The 17,732-nt window shown below is 38.9% G+C and overlaps 1 protein-coding gene across 1 annotated transcript; it reads right to left on the bottom strand.

The window, feature by feature from the left end:
- Positions 1–964: 964 nt before the first annotated feature.
- On the bottom strand, positions 965–7,415 carry DYNLRB2 (dynein light chain roadblock-type 2). The gene is made up of 4 exons (XM_072872381.1): positions 7,392–7,415; positions 7,096–7,171; positions 3,169–3,336; positions 965–1,236 (listed from the first exon to the last, which is right to left on the bottom strand). Exons 1-4 carry the CDS (start codon positions 7,392–7,394, stop codon positions 1,193–1,195), a joined length of 291 nt encoding a protein of 96 aa, XP_072728482.1. The 5' UTR covers positions 7,395–7,415; the 3' UTR covers positions 965–1,192.
- Positions 7,416–17,732: the final 10,317 nt, after the last annotated feature.

Raw genomic sequence — 17,732 nt, 5'->3', positions numbered from 1 at the left:
TGTTGTTCTTCCTTCCTATATCTAGAAAAAAAACCTTCTTGTGACCAACTGAAGACAATCTGAAGTTTTAAAGTTTAAATAATTAATTGATAAAATTTATCAATGCATAACCTGAGATGATTTGTAGTACAAGCATGACTGGATATTTTTTCGAGCACAGGGTCAGCTCAAACTTCTTTCCCACTGTCTCAGCGTATACTTAAGTGCAAAGCTTAACATGACTTTGGGATTATGAGGGAGGAAAGCTTGTAGCCATGCTTACCCTCACCTGAGGCATACAGTGCAAGCAGAACAGGGGTGCTGCACCCAGTTCCGTGCTGCCCTCTCACAGCCAGGAGGGCACATCAGCCACGAGACTCATCCCAAGGCACTGATACAGCATGTCTCGTGAACAGAACAGATTAACATCCTAAGCTTTAACCCACCCTTTGTCCCATGTCACTAAGGTGTACGGCTTGTGTATGGGATCTAAAGGCTTAAGTAGTTATCAAACAGCACTGTAGTGTAGTTATCAAAAAGTACTGTTTACCATTACCAACAAAAAAATGGTAGTTCTGCCTTAGAGTGCAGGTTCCACTTTGTCTGCTTGAAATTCCCAGTACTGAAAATACTAAATGAAGCTATTGTTTCCATCCACAGAAATTGGAAAAGAATAAAAGAGAGTTTTTCTTTCACTTCTCTTCCATTAGAGAACTTAAAAACTAGGAGTTAAAGACAGGGCAATATCCAGTCTGTCATTACTGACATGAACTACACTTGTATTCTTTGTTTGTGTAACTGTGGTTACTATAGTTCATAGGGACACGCTTATAGATGTACATATACACATGATCTACAGCTTCCCATGAGGTATGATTTCTCCTCCAACATAGTGTTAGAAGCGTAAGGAAAATTATTTAATTGCAAGAAGAGCTTCAACATCCATTAAAGAGAGTTTTAAGCATTTTGCTTTATTATTGCTCTTCTGAGTATCAAGATAAACATACATATTTTGATATATGCATTATGATTTACTCAAACACAAATTGATACAGCTACAACTGAGAACTTTAAATTGGCAACATTTCAGTCATGACAGTTACACTTTATGTAAAATTACTTAGTGCTATGTTTGATATTAAATATCAACAAGTAATATTAGTTTAACAAGTAGAACTACATCACTGTCTCTAAAAATATTGCCGTAGTAGGACTATTCGCATGGGTTCTGAATAACGATCAGGAGATACTCCTTATCTGCAAAAAGATGTAAAAATGTTTAGTTAAAATATTTTATCTTAGTTCCTGATAAATACTCCTTATTCACCTATTCCTCTCCAACTTTTTATTTCTTTATAAAACATAAGCAAAAGCAATGGCATTTTTATAAAAAACATTTAGAAAATATAAGCACTTAGGACAAAAATCTGAGATTACAGATAAAAAAAAATCTGTGTCATAAAGCTAAACTATACCACATTAAAACTATTTTAGTAAGCAGTAGATTTGCTTTCAAGAAGCTGTAAAGATATTTAAACAAGATGAAGAAAGTCACAAGATAAGCACCTGGAAGCTAGCACTTGTTATAACAAAAAACTTTTGACATCTGCAGCCTCTTCTGCAGGTGCAGAGAACTTCTTTCAGTTCACTAACTAGTTTATTCAAAATTGAGAACCCCATTTAGACATGAAAAAAGCAGAAAAGATTTGAATAGACTTCTACTATGAATAAATTCTAAGCATGCCAGACTTCGCCTACTAATTCTAAAAGTCCGGGGAAGTTTTGGAAACAATTCAGTTGGATAGCTATTTAACATTGCCTATTTAAATGAATCATTTCTTGAAAGTATCCAGTGATTTTAGTAGGATCGTATCTGCTTTGGAGAGTTAAGAAGCTGCACTCCTGCATTGTCACTTTCATCCAAAAGCAACTTAATATAAATCACAGGTGGTTCATTTGCTGCCTTCTATTATAGTAAAATACAAGCAAGCCTTTGAACAACTAGTCTTCCTTTTAGCAAAAAAGCTTCACATTTTATACCACTTATTTTCAGGTCAACATGCTTTAATGGTTACTAGTCAAAAAGTCACATCTGAAAAATAAGTGAAGGGCAAATGCAAAATAAGAATCAAGTGCATCAGGTTAAATCAACGAGCAAAAAAGACGATTTAAAAAATGCATTAGGTGTATACTCCAAAATAGAAACTAAACTAAAATTTTAATCTTAGTATCAGCTGATGACTAATGTTAACACCTAACGACAGTGCCAGTTTTCTTTCACACATACTGGTTTCACAGCAGCATTATAAATAATTCCAGCGAGGCGAGGTAATGCATAGCTAGTGCAGTACCTCTGCTCTGCATTTGCTAGGAAATCAGCATCGGAGGACTACCCCAGTGAAGGCTGTCCATCACTACAAGCTCAGAGCCAACGTCCTCCCCAGTGGCTATGCTGAGGAGAGCCCTGAAGCTTCCTTTCTGGTCTGTGTGCCTTCACTGGATATTTCTGTCAAAATCCTGCATACCATTAGTCTCTCAATTAGCTAGCACACCCATTAGGATCTCAGCCCCAACCAGTCACTTCCACTTTGTCTGATTCACCTTGTACTGGTAATTGACCACAGCTTCACCACAGCTTATCTGGCCTTGTTTTCTATTTTAGAGACACAGCTAACAAATTAACAAATATATTTGTATTTAACATGAGTGAGAAACAGGTTGCTATATTCCCCTGGTTGTTTTAAGGAAAATAATTATATCACAGTTACTATGCTGGTGATAATACTGCACATCTGTGACACAAATGCCACCATGACAACATACCAAGTAAAAAAAAAATTTTTAGAAATAAAGGATTTTTTGCATCTGTTTGGACCTGAAATGGATTTGCTGCCTTCAATACTATATACACACACACACTATTTGATATATATATTTGTCCAGTTTTCCTTTGTGAAAACCCACAGAAACCAGACCATTAATCAGATCTAGACTTGTTTGGTTGCCTCCAAGCTTGAATACTATAAATTCTGTACATCAAAATCCTAACACATGTGGTTACATGGTGAATATATGCTTATATTTTCATACACTTATTTTCAAAATGCACTTTCTATAGTAGCCTTTTTTGTGAAGAATTGAAAAAGAAAAGGACATACAATTCTGTTGTTATTTTAATAGAAATATTACCTGGAGCTACCATAATTTCATGTTTCTTTGATCTGATCCTAAGAAAGGTTAGATCATTCTGAGGATCAATATCTCTCACTGTGCTCCTAGCTTTCATGGTGAGCTGATGAAGAAGACCTGCATACTGGACTGTTGTAGAGTTATCAAGAGTTGTTCTTATTGGAATTCCTGCAAACAAATAATTTTCTAATAATCATTCAGTTAAGTTGTATATTCTTCATATACAGCAGATCATAAGAGAAAAAACAATGATTTCATAGTTTTTTCTCTTTCGTGGCAGAAAGGAGTTATGTTGATTTCAGGTATCTACATGCTTTTTAAAGTGTAATTTATATTAATCAGTGGCAATTAAACATTGAGTTGCCTTATGAAACTTATGAAAGAGCCTAACTGCTGTTTAAGGCTCTTAAATACTGATCAAATTCCATTCTGTAGTACTTAACCAGTTATGGTGCTTCATCAGTTTAAACACCATCACCGAGTTTGTAAGAATCTAACCGACACTTTAACTGTAGCGCTTGACATGTGCAGTAATAGAAATGACACATTCCCAGTGAAATACCAAGAGCAATCAAAGGGCACAAGTGGCATGTTTGCATTTGGCAAGCAAAACCACTCTTGGAACAATCCCTTCCAATTAGTGGCAAAATATTGACAACTGTAGTACACAGTGTATTGATCCCAACTATTAAAAATATGACCACGTAAGTCAAGATTAATTTTTGATGATTTAATGAATCATTGTTTATCAATGTTTATCAATGATTTGTTAAATTATGCATTTTTATTAATAGGCTACCAGATGAAACTAAAAACAGGGTTCACAGTAATCCTGCAAGTGTAAAAGCGTTTGGCTTTAATAAGCTTGTTGCACTAATAAAAAATTTATTTGACCTACTAACAAAGACAATAGCTTACAAGCCAGCAAGGCAATTTTCTGTTTGCATACATTTGTATTGCGTTGTCCAGATGGACAGGATAGGAATACAAAAAATAGAGTAATATGACTGAAGTTGAAGAGTTTGATGATGAAAAAAGAATTAACATGCAAAAATAGTGAATGCCAGGTAAAGAATTAGAGGCAAAGGAGTAAAAGAAATAATAGAACCACCTCAGATATTAGACTATTCCATAATTTTCCTAGGAAAGCCTTATTTGAATCACTTGAAATGTGTGTTGTCACTTGAGAAATAATTCTGTATTGGTAGGATGTGTAGTGTAGGGAAGTGTACAGAATGACCCAGTACATCCTTTGTGTCTAATGTTTATTACACAGAGGTTGGAACTGATGTTTTAATGGAAACAAACAGGTGTTCCCAAGCACTGCATTAGCATGAGAATATCTATATAATCACAGCATTAAATAGTAAGTCACTTAAAAGCAGCAATGAATTAGTGTCACGTTTATATGACCTTGTGTCTAAATGATTGCTTCAACAAATACAGCACTTTTAATGAAAACGGTAAATGTTAAATGATCCTCCAAGGTCTAATAATAACATGAAAATGAGTTGACACTAGTGACATCCTTAGATTAAAGCTGAGCTGTGCTTACTTTAGGACAAATTCTCTTTGCCTCTGCCACCTAAATTAGAAAAAGGCAAATAAATCCTTCATTAGAAATGCTGTAGTGTGATCCTTCTCAACTGTGAAGGATAGCAACAGTTTATGAGATTTTCCAAATAAACAATGTACACTTAGCATAGTGTTTCAATGAACAAATCCACTTTGAGCATTAAAATAAATGACAGGCAATGATTGTATCAGGAATCTTTAATTTGCTATTTCACCTGCATACTATTACACCTAAGTGTACCTATGCTATTACAAAAATCTTAGTAAAAGACAACTATTTATGTTAGTGAAGAACAGAGGGTTTCATCTTTCTAGGGAGCCCAAACAGCCTGAGAAACCTCACTACTGCACCACTGGTTTGAGTATTTTTACTGTGATTAATTTAAGTTGCACACTTGTTTTAAATGTTTCAGGATAGAGAGAAATTAAATTTAATTTTCTACAGAAAGACTTGAAGTAATTAGATTGACCAGTACTAATTACGGATATTTGGAGATGTTACAAAAACTTGCAACTACACACCTATTTTGAGGTTTAGTTTGTGGAATCTGACTTTTTGGTACCTTGAATACATCCTAATGAAGTACAGACTCTTGCATTCACATCTGGCATCTGGTGTCAAAACATTTCTAAATGATAAAATAAAACCAAAATTCCTGCACTAGTCTTGTCCGTCACCCTCAGTCTAGCCACATGTTCGACAGGTTTGTGAGGATGGGGAAGTTTGAACAGGACATGGGGGAACTTTATACCTTGCCGTGAATAGTCTAATGTGCAAAAAAGGGAAGTGGAATATTCTTCCTCCTTTGCAAATCAAAGTTGAGACAGAAAGAACTCAAAACAGCCTTTTAAAAAGCATGCTATTGTCCTAACTCTGCACAGCTATATCTGAGCTTTCCCTCAATACCGTAGAACTACTGCAGGTAAAGATGGACTGCAGTAGTACACCTGAGTGGGAAAGCATACTTGACCAATATTGTGCCAAGAAGTCAACTGTTCCAAGTAAGAGAACATAAGAAAACTGGGTTATTTTTCTATTAGATTACATTGGTGTTTTTGCCTTGAGAAATGTATTAGCCTGCAAGCTCAAAAAGGATCATCTGTATTATCTAAGTGCTTGATTTTGTTCACTTGTCGTTTGCAGCTTAGTCTAAGTGCTCATTGGATCAAGTCACATTCTATTTACTGAAACAGAATACAGAAATGGCTGAAACAGTACTTGTTCTGAAACCAGACTGCATTTCAGCTTAGTGAACAGCCGTATCTAGACATGAGCACGTGCAGGCACAAAGCAGCTTTTCAGTTTCTATTTGCCAGGCTATGCACTTCTCTCTTGACCTGCATCATCTATTCTGTGAACAAAGGCACATTTTACTTAACACGTCGAGGCACACAAATTAAATTGTCTACATTTTCTAAAGACTAAATAACATTTAGGCTTCCTCCTTAGTTTTCTTGCCTCCTGTTGCTAAACTGCTGCTACTGCATTAGATTTTGCGGGGGGAGGGATTGTAAAAGTGAAGGAGGTGAACTAAATTATGGGCAACGTAAATTGAGTGAGTTGTCTTTTTTGTAAAGGAATGATTAAAACAGATTAATCTGAGAAGCCTAGCTTCTGAAAACTGATTTCTGTGACCAGTTTCACTTTTGGCTTGCAATGTTCAGGATCCCAGCCAAAGCTGGCCTGACATGAAACTTGCTCTTCCTCCTATGACAACACACCATAACATAATTTAAAGAACTTGTCAATATCTAGCAGGGCCAGGGAATGGCTCCCACAGTAGAAGACCAACTTTATTTAGTAGATACTTTTCTACTGATGTTTTTGTTCTATCATAACTTTCCAGAAGAAGAGGGGGAAAGTGAAGTGCTAGTGAATTTTCTTGCATATACAAAGATTTTTGGACTAAAAAATGCCTGCAAAAGGAACAGCTTAGTGCCACGCGTTCTTTTCTGTAACCTACCAAGAGATGTTCAAGATCTGATTCTGAAAAATAAAGTACAGTTTAGTTAAACAAGGGAACAACATGGAACTCCTTAAGTTAAATTAAGATTATGATACTTTAGTTATTTCTTCAGAGAAGACTTATGTCAAGGCTCTGCTTTCCATTTTTCTGCTTTCCATTAACTTGAATGAAAAACTACATCATATGGAGAGCTTCAAGAAATGGCCACAAACCAAGTGCTCATGTCTTAAGATGAAACACGCATTCTTGAAAATCACGACACCTTCATAAAACATCGCAAGCGGATTGTGTTAACACCTCATAATCTGCAATTTTGTGCTTAAGAGTTACTACGCTCATTGACAGTACCAAGCTTGTTACTTGGAGAAAGCAGAGGACGTTTTACCTTCGGCGTTTATAACAATAGTTGCGATAACCCCTTTGTGGGCTTGAATCCTCTTCAGGGTTTCCTCCACTTCAGCCTGCGAGGAGAGAGGACACCACAGCACCCCCGCAGCCACCACAGCTCCCGCCCGACGGCGAGCGCGGGCCCCTACGAGGAGGCCGCGGGGTCGCCGTGCCCGAATGCAGCCCCGGAGCTCTGCCCTCTGCCTCCCCCTCCCCCCCGCCGCTCCCCAGCGCTGCCGGCCGCCCCGTTCCCCCTCCCGTCGCCGGGGCGGCAGGCGGGAGCAGCGCCATTACCATGGCCCCGCCGCCGCCGCGCCGCCGTTGCTATGGAGCGGCGGAAGTGACGCCGGGGAGCGGCAGCGCGGGCCGAGCGCGGCCCCTGAGGGGACGGGGACGGGGACGGGGACGGGGACGGTGCCGACTCCGCCTCTCTGCGGGCTGAGCCCAGCGACCCGGGGCCGGCAGCTGCGGTGTAGGTCCGAGCTCTGTACTGGGACCCACAACTCACACCCGAGGGACAGTCAGGAGAGACACCCTGAGAGGGCTGAGGACAGGGGCACCTGCAGCGTGGCCTAGGGGGCAGCAAGGGCCCAGGCCCGCGCTTAAATGGAGCCCAGAGGACGTGAGGGGTGGATTAGTCAGGGCAGTGAGGGCTTCGTGGTGCTTTCAAGGAGCCCACGGCCATTAGTATGACTTCTGCTTTGGAGGGTCTTGTGGCTGAGCTCTGTTGATGGACTGGCTGGTAGGTGAGGTGAAATGAACGCAAGTTGCCTTGATTGTTGTAGTAGAGAAGGGTTTTTGTTAGTTTATTTTAAAGCTGAGGCTGATACTGACCGAATCCCAAAGATACCAGTTGAGCTACTGTTGTTAGAAATAAGTATTTTTCTTCTCCCTATGTATAAGTGTTGCCTTGTCTGCTCTCTGTTTTTCCACAAGTGTTAGATATTGTGTGGGTGTGCAGAGCTTGTTTTTCACCAGTAGAAGCTTTCCAGTCTAGCTGTGCTATGATCACTGTGTGTAGATAGAGAAACCACCTTCACAAGAAATGTTGTGTGCTGTGATAGCTTACTACACTTTTCAAATCGGTCCACTTTTACAACGCTGTAATGTAAACAAGTTACCCATGTGTTTCTATTCTCCTTTACCAAAATAGCAGGGGAACAAACTTCATGTGCAAGACCTTTGAAGAGCCATCTTCCTCCATGCACATAGTAAATAGTGCTGATATGTTCAAAAGACTCTACTGTGTCTCTTTAAGGGGTGGGGGCTGGTCTCACTGAGTCTTCTGTCTTGTTTATGAAGCTTCCTGGGGTCTTGTCATTAGAGTGACTTTTAGCTGCTCTGCTCTAAACAGTTGGCAAGTTTACAAAGTTTGGTGTTTTGGGAAGCCAGCAGCCCCCCCTTTCTTTTAAACAGAGAGGCCTTAAGAATGAATTAACAAGCTAGTTATTAATCGGAGCTCTTTAAGGACTCAACTGTATTTGAAATTTGCAACAGTATATCAGCACGTAATTTAATGCAGTTTATGGCCCTATGTTGGAGAGAAAATAACTTCAGTGTGTGGGATTGCCCTATCTATTGCAACAATATTATTCTAGGCATTTATTAAGTTTCAGACTGGCAGGGGCCATCATAAATCAGAAGTGTTGAAGTTGCTGTGTGTTCAGATAAGTGTATAACTGAATTGAAAATCTGGCTTATGAGGGAAGGGAGAAATTATTAGGAAATACCAGTATATTTATTTCAGAAGCTACTATTTTAGGAGTTAACCCAACATCCTATGACATGCTATGGAAGGCAATCAAGAACACTGTGCCTGCAGCAGATATTGGTCCATATGAGTGACTGCATCAGCCATGTGAATTGTTTCACCTGTGAACAGTTTAGCCAGCAGTGAATTTGCATTGATACACCTGTGCAGTTTCGTTACAGTAAGAAGTATGGTGGTGTGAATTTTTGGAAATTAGGTATCCTTGCAGATAGTTTTTATTTTTTTTGAGCAGTTGGAAGCACTGGTGCGTGATTATTGGATCTGACTGGAACATCTGCTGGGCAATTTTGTTTTAATACAGTTGGTAGATGCTCTTAAATGAAAACTTATAGATTATACAATATAAACCTCGTCCCACTGTCGGTGTTGGTCACAGGAGTGATCCTTGCTATTACAGTCCAATTAAAGTCAGCACGTTGTAGGATAACATACTGTAACGAATAGTGGTGATCCTACCCCCAGTACCTGGACTGGCAATTCCAGGGATTTAGAAACATGAAAAGGAGGAGTTTTCCCACTTACTCTGCTGCCCTGTTGCTATTTCTTAATTTTCAAGGCTTCTTTCAAGACCACTGTTTTCCTTCATGGATGCAAGATGCCTACATGTCTTTTTAAAACCAATAAAAATATCAGCTCAGCTTTGCAAAAAATACTGAACTGGAGCCAAAATGACAGCTAGCATGATGCAGGATTATTCTTGGAAGCATTATTTATGCTCAGTATGAAAGACTGAAACATGCAGACATTTACAGACACTCAGATAGGCTTTGTCTCAGACTTAGACACATAACAACAAATGAAAATATTTTCTTGGTTACTTGAAATTTAACTGAGAATTCAGATTCCAAGCAACATAATTATTCTTTTGATATACAGTAGTGAATGCAGTATTAGGAACAGAGTAATATTGCTTGAGAACCAGAAACTCCTCATAATCTAGGACTGGAATCTTGCAAATGCTTATCTGTGTGAATAAGTTTAAATATTTGCTGGTAAAAGTAGCAAGTGAGAAGCTTAAACTTCAGGTGCTTGCACTTGTAGTCTGGTGTTTGAACTAATTTCTGCATATATGGTTAAGTTGAGGGAAAAATCAACGGAAAGATGGAAAATACTTAAAACTATTATCTTTTTTTTTTTTTTTTTTCTCCCAAGCCATGACAGAAGATGTAGTTCTCCATGTGGAAATTAGGAAGAGGATTTTGCTGGTAAGTACATGAGAATTTCATTCCTTCCTTGCTACTTGGACCTGGAGACCCAGGAAGAGGTAGGGAGGGAGTGAAGCACACTGAGGGACTTGAGCTACACTGAAGTGCTGTAAACAATCTTGATTTGCTACCAGCCTTCATGAAATAGCATAAATCAATTTGATTCAGGAAGAACTTTGCTTTTTATAATGAATAATCTTCATTAAAAGTGACTGTAAAGGTCTGCCAGCTATTAGGATAGCTCCCTTGCCCATGCTGTAGGTTATCTCCAGAAGTTTTCAGCTTTGTTGGCCTATAAAGTGGAATGAACTCGTGCATTACCAATAGTGATGCTGTTGATGACTGTACAGTTGGTTCTTTCAGCTTTTTCCTCTGTGCTTTTACTTCTAGCCAAATGGTCTCCAAGGAAATTTGGTAGAAGCAGATAATGTGGCATAGTAGCCGAAAGCTTAGAGTCCATTCTTAGCACACAGCCCTTACAAATGTCTAAAATAAATGACTGATTATTTGGTATTACATGATTATTTTGACACAATACTGAGAGAAAGAGAAATACAAATTGTGTTCAGGTGTACAAAAGTTTGAATTTTTGATGCAGATGTGTCACTACAAATCATGCTGCTGGTCAGTCATACATCAACCAATTAACAGGAGCTACAGTTTGGATTTATTGCCCACAAAATCTGTGGAGCAGTCACACTGAGAATATTCTCAGTTAATTCTTCATCTTTCAGTCTCTGAGGAGCTGGCTCAGAGTTTCGTAGAAGTAACAAAAGGATTGAACTTTGCTATCCCCAGAAGTCTTCAGGAGCAAAAGTGTTATTTTGTGGCAGTAGCAGAGTTAAGTTATAGGGGAGAGTGTGCCAAGCTGAAAGTAGTCAAAGTGAGGTTTGGAATGTCTGTGGATTGGAAAAATAATCAGTAGGGCTCCAGGGCTGTACCTGTCCATCTCCTTGTCTTTTGATAGTTCTGTAGTGAGCAGTCAGTTGTTGTCAGCACCTCCTTCTATGCGTGAAATATAATAAAATACATAATCTCGTATTATTAAGTTAAAAACCTCTTCTCTTTCCCTGATAGAAATTTGACTTTGGTTTTATTAAGAGACCTCCTTTAAAAAGGTGAAAATGAAGGAAAACAGAGTAAAGTTAGTCATCCTTGCAAGGTTATGAAATAAACTGTAGGGAAGGTCCTGCCTTTCTCCACCTGAAAATGGTCTCGTAGCAAGCATGTGACCTAGAGCGGATGAGATCAAGATCTTTCCGAATCTGACAGTCAATAAAGTTTTATTTGTTCTAGTCTTCTGTTACCTCCATGAATCCGAATATCATAAACTGAGAAAGTATTTAAGAAAAACTCTGTGTCACGTAGGCATGTATGAAACAATTTAAGTTACTCTCTAGGTAGAATGAAAATTCGCTCAAAATACTTTTTTGTGTAAAGATTTTTTTTCACAACTTTTGAGAGCCGTTTCCCAGGTTTTTTGCCCATTGTGTGAGGAATTTCTCGTTCAAATCCTCTAGATGGTGCTACAGCTACAGCACATTGAAGTGAACTCACTGTTAGGTTTTGTGTCTTGTTAAAATCCCACTTCACTTAATTCACGTATCGTATGAAAGGATTAATGACTTCAGCTACAATACTATTTACAGGTTTATGCAAGGAGGAATCAGCATAGGTGGGTTACCTATCCCCAGCTAAGTAAGAGTAGAACTTTTTTTTTATAGATACAGAAGTCTTGCAGGAACTGTTGTGTGGTCAAATTATCCCCTCATCTCTTGAAACCATACCTGGAGTGCTGACAAGGGCAGAGGTGGCCAACTGTAGCCTGTGGTGCTGCTTAAGTGACAGCAATAAGCCTGTTAAAACTCCCAGCAGATGTTGCTGCTTTTGTATGCTAATGGGAACTTCACAAACCATTTTCTCTTCCTCTGAGAGCATATGTAAGTACATGAAAATCGCTTTCTTATATCAAGAGCAAATTGATAATAATCTTGGTTCAGTTGTAAGGCAGAAGCTGTAGAGGCACTTTATTTGGTAATTGCGGAAAGCTTATGCAGAACTTCATAAAAATTAATTTTTTATGTTCTGCTAACTTTTCTTGTACTGAAGTAGTTAAGCAAAATCTGAATTGTGAGCACAGTTGCTACCTGGGCTTTTCAGAGGTAGCCCTCAGAGGCTTTCAGACTGGCATGTGAATCTGCTCTAGTACATTTGCCTTATCACCTCTAAGGTAGCCACGCCTGTGCTACCCTGGTTATTTCAGTGGGTAAAATTTAGTCAGAACAGGCACATCAGCTTATCAGTACTATTCCTGAGCTTTTGGTGACCTAATATGATGCTTTGTGTGGTGTGCTGTGAATATACAGTAAAAAGAGTTGTGCATCACAGAGGAGGATGGTGTGCCATATACGCTAATGTTCCACAGTTCTTTCTTGATAGGAAATACCCACTGAAGCAGTAAGAGTTTAGAGAATGACTCTACTGATTAATGAATCATGTTGAGGTTAGTACCGTTGCTGACAGTGAGGGCTGTGCTTGTGATTAACTTGTATGGAAACACTGAAGTGTGAAAACAGAGGGGCATAATCTGTGAAGGGGACCAACTATCCAGTTTCTGTTATAACTGAGCCTTATGTTTAGCTCAAGAGTATAGACTGTCCTTTGTGAGAATAAGAAAGAACTTGACCATCTTTGTAAGACATCTGTCTGTAAAAGGTGTTTTCAGACAATAATAAAGGAGTAACCTGTGCCATGGAACTGCATTTTAAAACTTTTCACTTCACTAATTGCATCCTTTCTGATGTAAGTTGACACCTTGCCTCACAGATTCTTTGTGAGGCTGGACAAAATTTGATCAGCATTGTCCAAATAAATAATTTAAGGTGCTTTTTGTACTTCTGTTTTCTGAGATGAAATACTGGTGTCCTCTTCACTTACACTGTTAAAACATCTATAATATTCTTCATAGAGCAGAGAGTTTACTCACTGGCCAGATTTCATTTTGGGTAGCAGCAGTCTGTGCAAAGGTCAGCTATAGTTTCTATTAGATGTTGCAATAGTGATTCTGAGGTGACTAGTGACAGCAGCTAAAGTTCAGTATTTTTACTTGCTGTCTTAGATGTCTATTTAGTGTTATTTGCCCTCTTTAAAGTACAGCTGTCCTTCACTCCAGAAGATAAGTGAATGACCATAGCATCTGTAAAGTTTGCATATGTATTTTTCATATTGCTGAGGCATTTTGGTTTGCAAGAACTGAAGGCAAAACCACAAGCTTCTGTGACCTGTTCTGGGTACTAAGTGTGCATATGCACATTCAAAAGTTCAACAAAGATAACCAGAAACTAGGTGGTTCCCTGCCAACCACCAGTTAAAGTTAAAATGCCTATTTTAATACCTTGCATGTCTGCAGTGTAGTGGCTAACCTTGGAACACAGCAGGCTGTATGTGCTACTAAAAGGTGGGGTTTGGGCTCTTCAACAAGAACAGCCTTTTCCCCACTCTGTGGTATTCAAATGTGAGATACAGTATTAAGAGTGCCCTGGCTGGCTGTAGTTGCCATCCTGGGAGAAAGAATGGATAAAGCTGGACTCCTGGCAATTTGTGCCTTTATGCGTAATCATCAAAGGCTGGACTACAACTGCCAGTGGATAGGAAACTAGTAGAGAATTGGGGTGAAATTTATTGTTGACTTTTTTTTTTACAAGAAAAGAGCTATATTTCCCATCACTTGAGTGTTCTGGGTGATCTTTGATGAAAGTTCCAATTAAACTACTGTCCAAAAATGCAACTTGTAGTTTGATGATGCAATGCTCTCATTTATTATTTCTTCATCTTGGTTTGGTCCAGGAGTAAGAGTTCCAAAAGATCATAAAGAGTCAGTGTTTGTAACCCAAAGCAATCTGAAACCATCACAACATGTGTACATATATAATTAGATATCATAAGATTTCTCCATCACTGATGATACCAGCTCATTTACTAGGGTAAGACTGCTTCGAGCAATTTAGCAATTAGGAGTTTCTCCTAAAGGCTTTTTTAAATACAAAGAAAGTTTGCAAAGTTAATTGCGAGAGTTACTGGGACCATTGCTCATAGAACAATGATGAGGAAAGTAGTTATAACAGAACTGAGTATGAGGCAGATTAAATTTTGATTTGCATTTGCAGTTATTCTGGAAAAATCAGAACTCCTGGTTTTAAAGAAAAGCAAATGCAATTGTAGAATTTCTTTTACAACACTAATCTGTTTGGGAAGCATCTATGTTTATAGATGACACTGACTCTTTCCCTAAATGCTGCCCCTTGGGCATGGCAGGAGAATGCTGTGACCAATAACTCCTAGACTGGATTAACCTGAAAGCCAAGAGAAGGGGAGCTCTTGGTAGAGACACGGGTTCTGAGATTCACATCCATTACTTGTCTGACAGAACTCAAGTTGCTGTGAACTTTCTGTCCAGTGTAAAAACTGTGGGGTTTTTTGTAGTTATTATAATAATCAGAATTAGCACAACTAGAGACTTGTTCTTTTGGTACTGGTGTTACTCTTGTACTGTTTTTAATCCTTCTTTGTAAGCATCTTAAGATCACGTATCTGGGTCCAAAACCAGAAATAAATTCAGTAGTAAACCAGAAAGCTTTTAGAGGCGGTAGGTGGCCATTGTAAAACTCTTTGGAAGGAGTAAGGATTTGTGCTAGATTGAGTTGTTTTATAACCCAGCATTGCAGCCTCACCGGTTGCATTCTTCCTGCGTGTGTCACTGTAACTTAGTGAACCTTTAAATGCTTTAGTCACCTTCTTTAGCTCCATGTCAGCTAACCAGCAAAATGCATTATTCAGTTCAATCTTTCTACAGCTAGAAAGCTTAGAAAAAAGCCAATAGAATGACAGTTCTAAAGGTACACTGAAGTGGCGTCGAAGCAGCATCCTTCGAAGCAGCACTACATATGTAGTGCTCTTGGAACTAGCAGGCTCTCAAGTAAATGTAAACATATGACTGACATCACTAAGGTGGAACCAGAAGCCACAGTGAAATACTGTACACTATCTTTCATGTGGTGGAAATGTTTCTGTGAGGTCATACATGTAAATTAAAAAATAGCCATTGGCACATGGTTTCCAAGTAACCAACATCTAAACATGGGTACGTGCTCTCTAAACACAACTTGCATTACACCATAAATCATGATTCGTGGGATTCTGTGTTCTCTTTCAAGTGGACACTTCAGTGCATCATCAATAGCAGTGATCCGTGATGTGAGGGCAGGAGCTACTGCCAAGTGCCAAATGCTGAAGGCACTTCTCAGTCTAATCCATCTCCTTTCCCCTCCTTTGTGTATCTTATTAATGTTTGCTCAAAATAGAATACCTCATTTATGGAATGTAAGTTTTCACAACAACTTACTGAGTAGGGTGATTTATTTTGTTTCTTTTGGGAAGATCTCATCTCCTTTAGAAATTGGCCTCTCAGAAGATGCCAGTTATCAGAGTGCCTGAATAGATCACAGGCAGAGATAGTATATCCCAATATCCCCTTGAGCTCAGGGGAAGAAGTGAAATGGGAAACTGCAGCACCAGGTGATGATGTCCTTCCTTTTATTCTAACATCCTAATACCTTTCTTGGATTTTATGCAGTATCCAGGTTCAGCTCCTCTCTATATTTGAGGCAGGTTTCCCATCTTCTAAGCAGTTGTTGTAAACCTGTATTGCACCCTATGTTTGGTGTGGCTTTTTCCCAATCTCTCCTTTTGTTGCTGTTTTACTTTGACCCATTAAATATTTAAATATTTTTTTAGAAAAGTTTTCTCATCTCATCCACTGAAATTACACATGATGAAAATTCAAAACTGTTGCCAGCTTCCTTATGTACAGCAGCTATTATAAGAAAGTAAGTTCAGTAGCAATTCAGTGTTAAACTGTTATCACAATTTGTAAGTGACAGTGCAGAGTGCTGGGATTTACAGGTTTTCAGGCTGTGATTCTCTTGATCAAAGAAATGATCTCTGCTGTGGTATGAGTCTGTTGTTTGATGGCATTTGTCGTCGTGTCTTCTTCCTCCTCTCTGACAAGTGAATGTGAGCCTTTTCAGCTTGCACACCCCAAGGGTTTATACTGAATAAACTCTGCTTGGAGACTCTCATGTCAATATAATAGACAGCTTTGGTTCTAGACTTAAAATCCTTTTAAAAAAAAATGCCAGTGATAGTTGCCAAACAAATGTTAAAAGGATACCTGAAAGGATCTTTCTTTCACATCCAAATTCCAATAAAATTTTATTTCTGACGCCAGACTAAGCTCACTGGACATAAGTGAAGTTTTGGTTTCAGCATGCTCGCTGCGCAGGTAGGATGCAATTCAGGCAAGTAGAATGTAGCCATTAGTCACCACTAGCATAGTTTTTAAAAAATAGAAATTTTTTAAAAAGGTCAAGTGTAGTTTTGTTCTTAAGTTGTATCAGATGGATATAATTTTCTTCAGAAAGTCAGCTTTTAACTCAGTGCTGGCAAGCTGCTATTCTAATGTTTATTCCAATCTCTTCCTATGTCTTAATCCAGGGAATTTTTTCTTTTCAGTTGCCAATCTTATGATGGTTCAACTGTGCTGACTTTACTGCCTATAACTTTGAGTGAGTGGGATATGGGAATTAGCTTCAAGGGCTGCCAGGAGAATGCTAGAATACAATCTCAGGTACTGATCCTGGGATGTGCTTAGCTGGCTGCCCAGAGTGCCAGCTGAAATCTGTGTAGCTCAGGTTATTTAAAAAATTTGATGCTGTACATTGAGTGTGAGTCGTCTTGTGAGGTTTTTCCTCCCTCTGCTTATGGTGATGTCCATGAATCATTGTCCATGACAGCATATTACTGAGAAGTGTGACAAGGGCAAGTCCCTTAACTGCTGAGTGGTGGCATCTATGCATTAGGGATGATGCTTAAATAGCACTTATCGGTCAAGCAAGATTGACATAACATGGAGCCATGAGAAGGTGAGCCTAAATTCCATGCCTAAAGAAGGTAAGCAAGCAGGTGAGGGTGTAGTTTGGCCCCCGGGTGCTGGCTGTGTGCCAGCAGTCAGTCAGTTAGTTCCTTGTTATGATCCCTTTGTGTGCACATACATGCACTCTGCCCTCCTGAACAAAGTTTTTTTCCTCTTGTGTAATTTCTAAAGTGAATTTCTGTACCTTACCTCTGTCATCCTGGATTACACTTAGTCCTGGTAAATTTTCTGTGGCACAACTACCACCACACCTCTCACGCCTTCAGTGCACTTGACTCCTTGACTGGTAATGTGATGAAGGTGGAACAGATACATGGTTCTGAGAAAAATCAATACTTTGAAGAATGTCCTGAACATTTCTTACTGGAAGTTTTACAATTTCTGGGAAAGAACTAAGTCACACAGTGGTTCTTGCAGTTGGGTAAAGTGCTTTAATGTGGCATTAGAAAGGGAACCTTTTAGGATGCTTGCTACTTCATGAATGACACACTTGATTAATGTTCATCTTTGGTCAGAAGTACCTTTTAGTTTGGATTTAATCAGCCAGTTGTGCCACAACGATGTAGCTCTATTTCTGGCCTAGTTCTGTGCTAGAATGAACACTGCATTAAGGCATAAATATCTTAACAACTTTAACCACACTCTAGGTTTTCTAGAAAGCATACTTA

The sequence above is a fragment of the Ciconia boyciana genome, chromosome 9, assembly GCF_034638445.1.
Source record: "Ciconia boyciana chromosome 9, ASM3463844v1, whole genome shotgun sequence".
In the NCBI taxonomy this organism is placed as follows: Eukaryota; Metazoa; Chordata; class Aves; order Ciconiiformes; family Ciconiidae; genus Ciconia; species Ciconia boyciana.
The sequence above is the reverse complement of the archived record's forward strand: the minus strand, read 5'-3'. Positions and strand labels throughout refer to the sequence as shown.

What these genes read in the sequence shown, in the direction of transcription:
- DYNLRB2 (XM_072872381.1), bottom strand. An exon ending in TATTGTTATAAACGCCGAAG is followed by an intron (nt 3,337 to 7,095) that starts GTAAAACGTCCT and finishes ATTTGTTTGCAG; the next exon opens with GAATTCCAATAAGAACAACT. An exon ending in TGAAATTATGGTAGCTCCAG is followed by an intron (nt 1,237 to 3,168) that starts GTAATATTTCTA and finishes ATCTTTTTGCAG; the next exon opens with ATAAGGAGTATCTCCTGATC.